The 10,756-nt window shown below is 42.2% G+C and overlaps 1 protein-coding gene across 1 annotated transcript; it reads right to left on the bottom strand.

The window, feature by feature from the left end:
* Positions 1–431: 431 nt before the first annotated feature.
* Positions 432–5,197, bottom strand: Ddit4l (DNA damage inducible transcript 4 like). Its single transcript, XM_004661644.2, has 3 exons — positions 5,059–5,197; positions 4,607–4,746; positions 432–2,628 (listed from the first exon to the last, which is right to left on the bottom strand). The coding sequence occupies exons 2-3, from the start codon at positions 4,695–4,697 to the stop codon at positions 2,141–2,143; spliced, it is 579 nt and encodes a 192-aa protein (XP_004661701.1). The 5' UTR covers positions 4,698–4,746; positions 5,059–5,197; the 3' UTR covers positions 432–2,140.
* Between the last annotated feature and the right edge of the window lie 5,559 nt (positions 5,198–10,756).

The following is a 10,756-nucleotide window of genomic DNA, read 5'->3' as shown; positions in this document are numbered from 1 at the left end:
GGGGGACACCTGAATCAAACCACCACAGGTCTTAAAATATACATATATCTGTGATGTCATTTGAAAAGCTATTCAAAAAGTCTTTACACATGAACATTCAGATTTTTAAAATTCATTTTAAAGTAGAGAGACAGAGAGAAAATGGGTGCACCAGGGCTTCTAGCCACCGCAAACAAACTCCAGATGCATAAGCTAATATTGTTCATGTCTTCCTAGTAAAAGTATCCTGAAAAAGTTGAAAACTGATGAAGCATGGCAACCCTCACTGATGTATGATTACATGTAGTAAGTCTACTGGTGGATTTTGAGTGAAGACAGAATTGGCTCTGTTGAAATGGAAATAATTGGCTTTTTATCTTTCTCCAAATACTGTCAAAATATTTTAGGATAATTATTACACAAATGCAGTAAAGACAAGGAGCTCAAGAGAATTAAAAATATATAATGCTTTATTGTCAAAAATAGACAAACTTCACTTTCCTTTAACAGGAAACCTCCACAAACCATTTTGTCATCGCCATCAAAATTTGTCAGTGAAATATGCAAGAGAGCAAATGAAAATGTTAGTTGACAAAGGATAATGGTTCAATTCACGCCATAGAAGCCTCACCATTGTCCCCCGGGGATGACTCCAAACATCCAGAGAAACAGTGCCCCTCAGAGCCCTAAGCAATAACAGATGTGTGAAATAGCACTGTCTACTGGTCTAGTCCTATAAAGACTGGCTGTATGGCATGTTTCCAAGCAATTGAAGAGCTCAATTTGCTAGAACACTTGCTTGTTTGAACAGCGATGTTTAGGTCACCTCCAGAATCAGGTTTGCTTGGTAACACCGCATGAGGACACCTGTATGTGAACTAGCTCAGAGACCCGAATGAGCTCTGCTCCATGACTCACCGCAAGGACAGGAAGACCCAGATGAATAGATCCCTGCCATGTGGAAGTTAAATGATCTCCCTGCCATGAAAAATAAACAGACACCATCTATTTACCTAGAATAAGACAAACAAACAAACAAGGCCTTTACTCTTCCCCAAGGGACGGTGGGAAGAAACTGGGTGTTTGTACTGGTTGTTTGGAACAAGATATTCATCTGTAGTTTATATATAGTGTTCACCAAGCTTCCAGGCCAAAGTAGACTCTTTAAATATACACATCCTGATAACTGAAAGAGACTGAATTCATAGAAAGAGAATTCACAAGAAGGGCCAGGGGTGAGGCTAACACAGATGTGGTGAGATGGTTCATTTTTGAGGAAGTGTCTGTAACAGTGAAAAGAAGGTATGTTACCAAATAAATCTAAGTGAGACTATACCCAAGAACCCCTTTACAGTCTTCATGGGTTGATATTCACTATATCTGCTCAATGGAATCAACTATATGAAAGAAATAGTTTAACATTTCCATTTTTCTAGCTAATAAGCATTTTAAAAAAGACAACATTTAACCCTTGAGAATTTGAGCTTATATTGTATTATAAAGTCAGTTGAAGCAATACTGGGATTACTAAAATACAGTTCAATTTTTTTGTTTGTTTGTTTTTGTCTGTTTATAATCCAGATTCAGGCAGCAAGAAGCAGGTAGGCAATTCTATTGTTACTGTGACATTTCTTATTCACTTTGACCGAAGGTGAGGTTTTAATTAAGCCCATTCATTTCCTTGTACTCTCTTGTCTACGAACTCTTCAGATTTGAGTAGGAAACTGGTATTGCATGCTTCAGTATACTTTGGAGGGTTGGAAATCATCTAGTAAAAGCCCATTATTGAAAAGATCAATTTGAGAATTTAGAGAAAAAAAAAATGTGAAAGGCAAACTGGGCCCATCAGGTTTCTGTGTTCTGTTACCAAGACTACCTGTTCATAGTTGTGGAATTAACTATAATATCGAAATGGATAGTTTCTTTTTCTTCCTTATCCCATTCCATTAAAAATATTATAAATGCAGACAATATCTTTCTTTGGTTATGTCTTAAAATCCACAATATCAGCCCTTCAGTTGGGTTGCTGTGAATGAGAAACACAGAGAAGATGGCCTAACTATTGAGTTCTTGTTGAGGGTAGGCAACTACAAATGATTAACGAAGTAGCTTCACACATTTTATTACCCAACTGTAAAAGAACCTTGATTTCTTTTCCTTCTCAGGACTCTTCAATGACTGTGGTTCCAATGAGAGAGTAAAGTTTTTTCTTAACAAGTCGAAATCCTGAGCTGAGGATCAGAGTTCGCCTAAGGCCTGATGAGAAGCGCCCTCTGTTAAAGAAGTCCCTGAGGCTTGTCCATGAGCAGTTCTCCTGCTTAAACACAAGCGTCAGCTCAAAAGTGGGCACCACACTAGCATCACACACAATCCTATCCAGCTTTTTACATACATTTTCAATTTCCAAGTTCACATGCATCACACAACCTCGGAGGCCACAGGGCTCTGTGGAAGAAAGCCGCAGGACATCTTGAGCGATTCTCTGGGTCAGTTTCTCAGGGACAAGGACCTTTGAGCAACCAAGTTTGGTTTGCTTTGACTTGGACAGACAGTTCTCCAGCATTTTCACCAAATTCTGGCATATTGTCTCTTCAAATATCACCTCGTTGAGGTTGGGCTCAGGAACAACGTAGTCCCAGTAGTCAAAATCTGTAGGAGATTAAAGTTTTAGATAAAAGGGAAAAATTCTAAATGCAGGAAAAATCTTAACATGGCACCAGTGATGACTCCTGTCTACCATATCTACCTGTTTCTGATGCTGCCTTGAGGGTCAGTAGGCTACACATGGCACATAACTATCTAGGTAACAATGCAAGTCATTTCGCCTCCCAAGACTGTCAGTTCTCCTATGAAATGAAGGTTTTGATAAATAAGATGAGTAGGATGACACTATTTGAATGTCTACAATCTTGATTGTGCATTAAAATAAATTAATTTGTGGCCATCCAAGATTACTAGCAATTTCTTTTCTTGCTTGTCTCCTTATTATGGGGTTTTCCAGTTTTGTTTTAACAAAGAACATGTATTACTTTTGGAATAAGAATTCATTTTTTAAATATTTATTTTTATTTACAAGAGAGAGAAACGAGAGGGAGGGAGAAACTGCAAATGTACTCCAGATGTACATACCACTTTGTACAACTGGCTTTATGTGTGTACTAGGGAACTGAATTCCAGGCCTGCAGGCTTTGTAAGCAATTGCCTTTAATGACTGGGTCATCTCTCCAGTCCCTGGAATAAAAATTCATATACTTTAAAAAAAAATCTAAATGTCTACTTACTGCTTTCTAACTAAATGTGCCTGTACTATGCAATACAATGTTTGTAACCTTTCTTAAGGGAGTCCACCATGAACTTGGCAAACTCTATCAGTGCTTGATCAAATTTGTTATTTTCTTTACACTTGATCTTAGCCAAAAGGCCGAGAAGTGATGTTATTTTCTTTTAAAAGTCTTTACTAGAATATCTGTAGATTCCATTTTAGCATCCACATCTTGGCTTAAAGATTGCTCAGAGAAGACCTTTGAGGTTCATAAATTTATTTATAACTGGCTGAGTAGTTTTTCTTAGTAAAGCATAACAAAACAGATTTAGGACAACAAAATTAGATTTGCTCAAAGGAAAAAGGATAGCTCTGCATTTGGTCACTTACCTCCCAAATTAATCCTACCTCTCGGCAGGGTGCCACACCACACAGTCCTAGGGCAGGGTGTAGATGCCCTTCCAGCTCCTCTCCCTAAACCTACTCCACCTTCATTGCACACTGCCCTTTTTTCTCTCCTACCTCAAGTATTAACCCCTTGGGATTTCATTTTTCCACCTAAGGAATTCCACAGTATATTGATAGTTTTTTTTTCTATGTTGAAAATAGAGTTTAGTCCCATAAAATTTACCCAATTTTACTCTCTAAATGCAGAAGGCCCAAAGAGCTCAAGCACTTTAACGTCTGCTCTTTTGTAGAAGAAACAGCTCTGCTCTTTAAACTCAGGGGACAGCAGAGAACCACCCCTGCTAATGTGGTCTCACTCTGACATCAAGATGGAACAGTAGGTTCACCCACAAATAGAACCTTAGTAATGAAAAGGAACACACCGCTGTAAATGGGTCTCCAAAATATCAGGCTGTGTGAAAGGTACCAGATGCAGAAATATACATATTGTATTATATTCCATTTATATGAAACTCCAAAGACAAAGCACAACAGTGACAAGAAGCAGAAAGGTAATGTCTGAGTGGGAACTGGCAGGAAGTTGAAGAATTTGTAAGGAGATCGCAACAATGCTAGTTAAACCAGTAAATACACTTTTTTTTTTTTTAAAACACGCACAGCTGTAACTTAATTTCCCAACCATTTAGGCTAAGAACTTTAATCCCCAAGAGCCTGTTAACAGCGGGCAAGAACGATGCAGTCTTCCAGTATTTTATATTTGCTATGTTTGTTTTCTCATGGATAGATGATGCTAGAAAGTTTGGAAAGAGGGATCAAGTGGATGTTGTGCCCCAGTCTTCACCAAGGCAGGAGATGAAGTCGCATGCATGCTTGCTCGCACGCATGCTGGAGGACCTGCCCTGCCTGGGCAGGGAGGACCCCGGAGGGCAGAGGGGTGTGGGTGGCTGGGACACTCACCACTCAGCAGACTTCCCGGGTCGTAGCCACAGTCCAGCAACTCCGAGATGCTGGCCGGGTTCTTACTGCTCAGGCTGCCAGTTGCCACCATGGTCAACGGCTGTGTTTCCCTCGCGGGGCAGAACGGCCTTCCTGGAGCGCTGAAAAACCAAAATAAATAACTAAATAAATATTAAAAAATGGGAGAGAGAACAATTTACAAAAAGCAGGCAAGATGTGCAGAGGCTCAGCAAACGCCCCGGCGTCCCCGCAGCGAACTAGCTCGGGCAACTCCTTTTGCAAAGGGGAGGGACCAGCCTCTAGAACCCAAGGTGACAAAGTCCTGGGAGCCCAGATGCCAAACGGGGCTGCAAGCTACAATGAACTCAAAACTTAGCCCAACTTGCAAGTGGCTTGGTCCTCGGATTCCCTTGCCCCATCCAAACTTCCTGCAAGGCCTCGGCGTCACTCACCTGTCGGGATGTCACCGGGACCGAACGCGTTCACGGCAAAGACTTGATGGGGAAAGCTAAGCAGGCAGCCCCGTCGCCTGGGAGGCCTCTCCCGGGACCGCGGAGCCGCAGGCTGCTCGCCGCCCCGCGCACCCAGCACCGGCTGCACTTGACCGCTCCGCCTCCGGGGCGGCGAGCGCTTTATAGGTCCAGCGCGCTCGCGCCGCCGGCCAGGCCCGGCCCGCCCACCTGCGCCACCCGCCCCGGCCCGAACTCCGGCCCGCCCCTGCCCGGTCAGGTCGCATTTCAGCCCCGGCGAAAGAGGCCAGCCGCAGGGAGCTGCAATCAGCCTGGCGATGGGCGGACACCTGCTACTTCCTGGGTAGGCCCACAAGTCACCCTGACAGTTATTCCGGGTGCAAGGCTCGCCCAAGAGTGACCACCTCTCCTTGGCCACTAACCTGGACTCTTTGGTACGACCCCCTTGCCCTGGCGCACGAGCTTCCGTGCTCAGGCGGCCCACTTCTTGCCTAAGGAGCTAATCCCCGCCTTGGGAAGTTCGATGCCCTTTGCAAGTGACCAGGACTCCAGGCTTTGCTGTGCCATCCTGAACCCCTTGGCTTAGGGACTATGCGGTGAGCATCATGTATGCACCTGTCCTGGTCCCTAAGCCAACCAGCCCCACTCCACATCTCGGGGTGTCTGTACCTTTCCTTCCCGCCCATGGGCAGAGGAAAGGAGGCCTTTCCAGCATTTTAGGAAGAGTCTTGGTCATGAGTCACACTCTAGGCATCCTTTGTGCGGCTGCATCTGTGACAAAAGCGGCCAGGGCGGGCCTGCTTCGCTCCTTAGACCTGGACCCGGAGCGCGGGAAGCTTGAATTGAGGGCGAGTTTGCCAAGGACTGAACTAAACGAAAACACACAGTGGGTGGGATCCCTGCTGCCTCCTCGCCCCAGGATAGTCGATAGTCGAGTGCAATTGCCATTCCCCAAAGCACAAGTTCCCGGCGGGCCTGCGGGGAGGAACTTGGGTTTTGGCGATATCCACAAGGTTGGGGGACCGAGAATAAAGAGTTTTCTATCCTGCTCCGTCCGGATAGTCCTGAGCCACAGCGCCCAGAGGGGCTCTGCAAACACACAATACGTTCGCACAGGCCTTCAACAAGGGTCCAAACCGTGCTTTCCTTTCAAAGTTACTAAACCAACCCGTCCCACGCCAGTAGCAGCGATGCGTGAGGGGTGGGCATGCCCAGGGAGCTAGAGGTGGATCAGAAGATGTTAAACGTGGAGGTGCCCTTCTCCCCGCAGATGTTCCAGCACTGTGCCCCATTCTTAGGATCACAGGGGCATCGACCTGAATGTTAGGGCCTTGAAAGTCACATCAGCTGTCCACGCTAAAAACTTCTTGGTGAGAAAAACAACAACAGAAGGGGTAAGGAGGGTGTGATACACAGATCAGTGGGAGGACTTTCGCAGGCAGAGCAGCAGAAATTCAAGCCAGCTTGCAGGTCCATTTTTAACTCAGCTAAGGCAGCTGCTGTCGCCTGAAGGTCAGGCTGGTCTCTGAAAGCAGATTTCCACTTCTATTTCAATAACAAAAGTGGAAAACAAGCAAGCCCATTTAAGCCAGTGAAAAGGCTTTCTGTGACTAGGATGACTGTCCTGTGGCTGAGTCTCTGCTTAGGTGCCATGCCAGCTCTGCCCTTTGTGGGCCACAGAGCCCGGCCCTTATCTGAGCAGCCCTGTTGATCACAGCTTCTTCTAACTTGCCTCAAGGAACATAACTCCGACGATTATCATGAGTGGCCGAGCCCACACTGGTGAAACCAAAAAACCATGCAGTTCAGTTTGCTTAGGGTATTTTGGCATAATTTAAATAAAGTACTCCCAGTGGGCCAGATTTATGTTTGGCTCACCTGGCTAAAATTTACATCACCCTTTGGGCACAAAGGACTTCAAAAACGTGATTTTTTTTTTTTTTTCCCTGAATGAGCTATACACTCAGGAATTATGGGTTTTAAGGACTGGTTGATGTAGAACACATACTTAAGATAATTAGCAAAGATTCTTCCTATTAAAAATCCACTTAAAATGGTTAAAAAAATCAACCTGTCTTTGCATCTAAATAGATTGAAGAATAGAACAGAATTAAGGAAAATTAAGAACATAGTATTATTATCATACTTTATTAAGCTTTTAAAATGTGTTTATCAAGTGCTGTGATTAAAGCATGCCTTATGGTTGTTTCAGTATATATCTAATAGGTAAAAATAGCTTGTGGTGGCACCTCCTGGAAATAATAGTTTTTATGATAGAAAAAATACTTTGTTAAATAACTTGTATGCCTTTCATTCATCAATATATGACAAGCCGGGCGTGGTGGCGCACACCTTTAATCCCAGCACTCGGGAGGCAGAGGTAGGAGGATCTCCGAGAGTTCGAGGCCACCCTGAGACTACATAGTGAATTCCAGGTCAGCCTGAGCCAGAGTGAGACCCTACCTCGAAAAACAAAAAAAAAAAAAAAAAAAAAAAGGCATAAAATATATGACAACAAGCTATCAAAACCATAAGTAAGAACTTTACGCTTCAGCATGCTTACTTTTTTATTCCTATGATTTACTCATGTGCTGACATTCAAAAAGAAAAACAGCAATAACAAATGCCAATTTTAACTGATGTATACTTAAATATTTAAGTCTAAGCCCCCTCTGTGTACATACAGTATTCATAATATCACTGCTTGCATATAGAATAAATTCAGAACAGCAGACATATTACAGAATCAAAAAGCAGAAATGGATACTTTCATATATCATCATGTAAGGCTGCTGTTGTCCTTTGCATTCAGGATTTGGAGTGTGTTTACAGTGCTTCTCCATTCTTCCTGACTTTCATTAGGACATTTATGTTTAATGCATTTTTGCCTATTTCATTTCATAAATTACGGCACCAGAGGAAATATTACTGAATTTCTTAATCTGTACACTGGATTCTGTAGCAAGCTCATTGTTGTTGTAAGGATTCAAAGAAAGACTAATACAGGGCTAATACAGTTTCTTTTTTTTACAAACAATATGAGATCTTTAAACGTACACCAACTCTGATTTTCTTTAGTATTGCTAAATTTGTAAATCTTTTGACTACATGAAGTGCTTACAAGTCCTGGCAAGGATGGCAGGCACAGGGAATAATTGCATCCTTGTTCCCAATGCTTGGCTTGAGCAACAAACACACTTTTTTTCCCAAACAATGCACCTAGCCATCTGTTGTTAACCTGGGACCCCCACCTGTAAGGAGCTGCACATACATCCTGCTCCACACAATGAACTAGCTTTCTCCTCTCCTTAGTGACCATTCTTCATGATCAGTACCCACTGAAATTTCTTCTTGCATAGATATAGGATCAGAACCAGCCTGGACTGGTTTTGGGCACATGTGGGGTAAGGCAAACTGTGTCTTCTAAATGAACTTTTAGGGAGAAATCCCTATTTACCATTTTATGCCTATGCATAACTGGGCGCATATGTGATGAGAATCATATGCATCATGGGGAGAAACATTACATAACCCAAATCTGTCAAGCAAATCATGAGACCACTCAAACTATGCCCCTAGCAACTGACCATTCACCCCTAAAAATCCTATAAAGAGAAGACCCAGATCACCTCTTGGGGCCCTTAAGTACTGTCCACTTGAGTGACCCACTACTTACTTTGGCAGTGTATTCAAACCTTTATTACTGTCTTGCTTTTAGTAAATGTCTTTCTGCATAATTACTTGTATGTGCTTTTTTTCATTTCTTTGACTTGATGCCAAGAATCGGAAGACACCCAGAGACCACGATTAACACTGGTGTATTGTTTACTTTTCTTGCTGATGTTACCAAATATCTGACAAGAAACAATTAAAGGGAGGAAGGGTTTGTTTAGGCTTACAGTTTGAGTTTACAGTCTATCAGGGCTGGAAAGTCATGATGGCAGGCGTGTGAAGTTGCTGGTCCCATTGCATCCTCAGGAAGTGAAGATCAAACAGGAAGTGGGGCTGGGATAGCAAATCTCAAGACCCGCCCCTCATGACCCACTTCCTGCAGTGAGGCTCCACCTCCTAAAGGTTCCACAGCCTTCCAAAACAGTACTACCAGTTGGGGACAAATGCCCAAACACATGATCCTATGGCGCACGTTTCACATTCCAACTGCAAAATCTGGTACATCTCACATGCTAAGTGAGTGATGTGATTGCTATTGCTATTACTGTTCAGAAATTGGAGTTCTCTGGCTCAATGCAATAAGTAAGGCACTGAAGGGGCTGGGTAAGTGTTGTTAAGATAGGAGAAAATTTATGGTCTTTACTGTTTGTGAGAAACCTGGAAGATATTTGTCATTAAGAGAGTCTTTTTATTATAACACATCTATCACTGTGTTACGGATAGCCAGGCAAGGAGATCTGATGATTCACAAGAAAATTATATAGTAAAAATTTCCACTGGTGTGAAATGCAGAGTTAACTTTCTTTTATTCATCTAGAAAATAATTTTCTGTATATAAATGAAATTTTTAGGCAATTTAAATTATTGACTATGGAATTGCCTAATTGTTTTAAGATACATGTTTCTGTTTGTTGACATGCTGGATGAGATAAATCATTACTTGTATTCGTCTTTGAAAATGCTCCAACTGGTAAGATTTATAATTAATAATTAAGTATGTGATGTGAGTTGTTCAATATTTTGACAGAATTTTACATTAAGGTAACATGGAGACTTAGCTACTGTAAAACAAAAGAAAAGCCCAGTATAAAATAATATGTAATATCTGCTACTAAAACCTGAGTCTTTTAGTAGCAGACAGCATTCCCTCTCTAAATTTAATCAGAGAGATTGTTACCATAGTGACTTCTCTCAAAATAGTTGTATGATTTTGTTCTTATCTCTCTCTAAATAAAAAAAAAAAGGTAATATGTTTAAATGCATACAAATCCACTTTTTATTAGTTATGGAGAGATTTGAAATTCTGGTACCTGTTAATCAGAGAATGCCAGCTAGGGCTGTGGAGTAGGATGCTGACATTTTTCTAGAAATATGAATGAAAACATTTACAAGTCCCAAACTTGTGAATACCACTATGCCATATCATTTCTCTGGAATCCTTTTTTTTTTTTTTTTTTCTGTTTTGTTTTTTTCAAGGTAGAGTCTTGCTATAGCCCAGGCTGACCTGGAATTCACTATGTCATCTTAGGGTGGCCTTGAACTCACAGTGATCCTCCGGCCTCTGCCTCCTGAGTGCTGGGATTAAAGTCACTCACCACCACAACCTGGCTCTGAAATCCTTTCTTTCTTTTTCCCTCCCTCCCTCCCTCCCTCCCTCCCTCCCTCCCTCCCTCCCTCCCTCCCTCCCTCCCTTCCTTCCTTCTTTCTTTCTCTCTTTCATTTTTTACAAAAATTATTAATGTTTTCCATTATTGATAATTTCATCCATGTATAAAATTCATTTTTATCCTCCTACTTCCCTTTTCCCCTCGTACTAAAACCCATTGGATCCCCACCCTGCTTCAATGTCTTGTTTATTTTGCCTTTATTTTTTGATCCACTGATTTACATTAGGATTGCTTGCATAATCATGGATGGAAGGAGAATGAGCAATCCTCTACTAGCTAACTCCTAAAAGGACATTTAAAGGACATGACTTCCCCTCTCTCAGCAATCATCGATTTCCACT

The sequence above is a fragment of the Jaculus jaculus genome, chromosome 2, assembly GCF_020740685.1.
Source record: "Jaculus jaculus isolate mJacJac1 chromosome 2, mJacJac1.mat.Y.cur, whole genome shotgun sequence".
NCBI lineage: Eukaryota > Metazoa > Chordata > Mammalia > Rodentia > Dipodidae > Jaculus > Jaculus jaculus.
Note: the sequence above shows the minus strand (reverse complement) of the source record. Positions and strands in the feature narration are given on the sequence as shown.

What these genes read in the sequence shown, in the direction of transcription:
- Ddit4l (XM_004661644.2), bottom strand. Translation starts at nt 4,697, where the DNA reads ATGGTGGCAACTGGCAGCCTGAGCAGTAAGAACCCGGCCAGCATCTCG. An exon ending in CCCGGGAAGTCTGCTGAGTG is followed by an intron (nt 2,629 to 4,606) that starts GTGAGTGTCCCA and finishes AATCTCCTACAG; the next exon opens with ATTTTGACTACTGGGACTAC.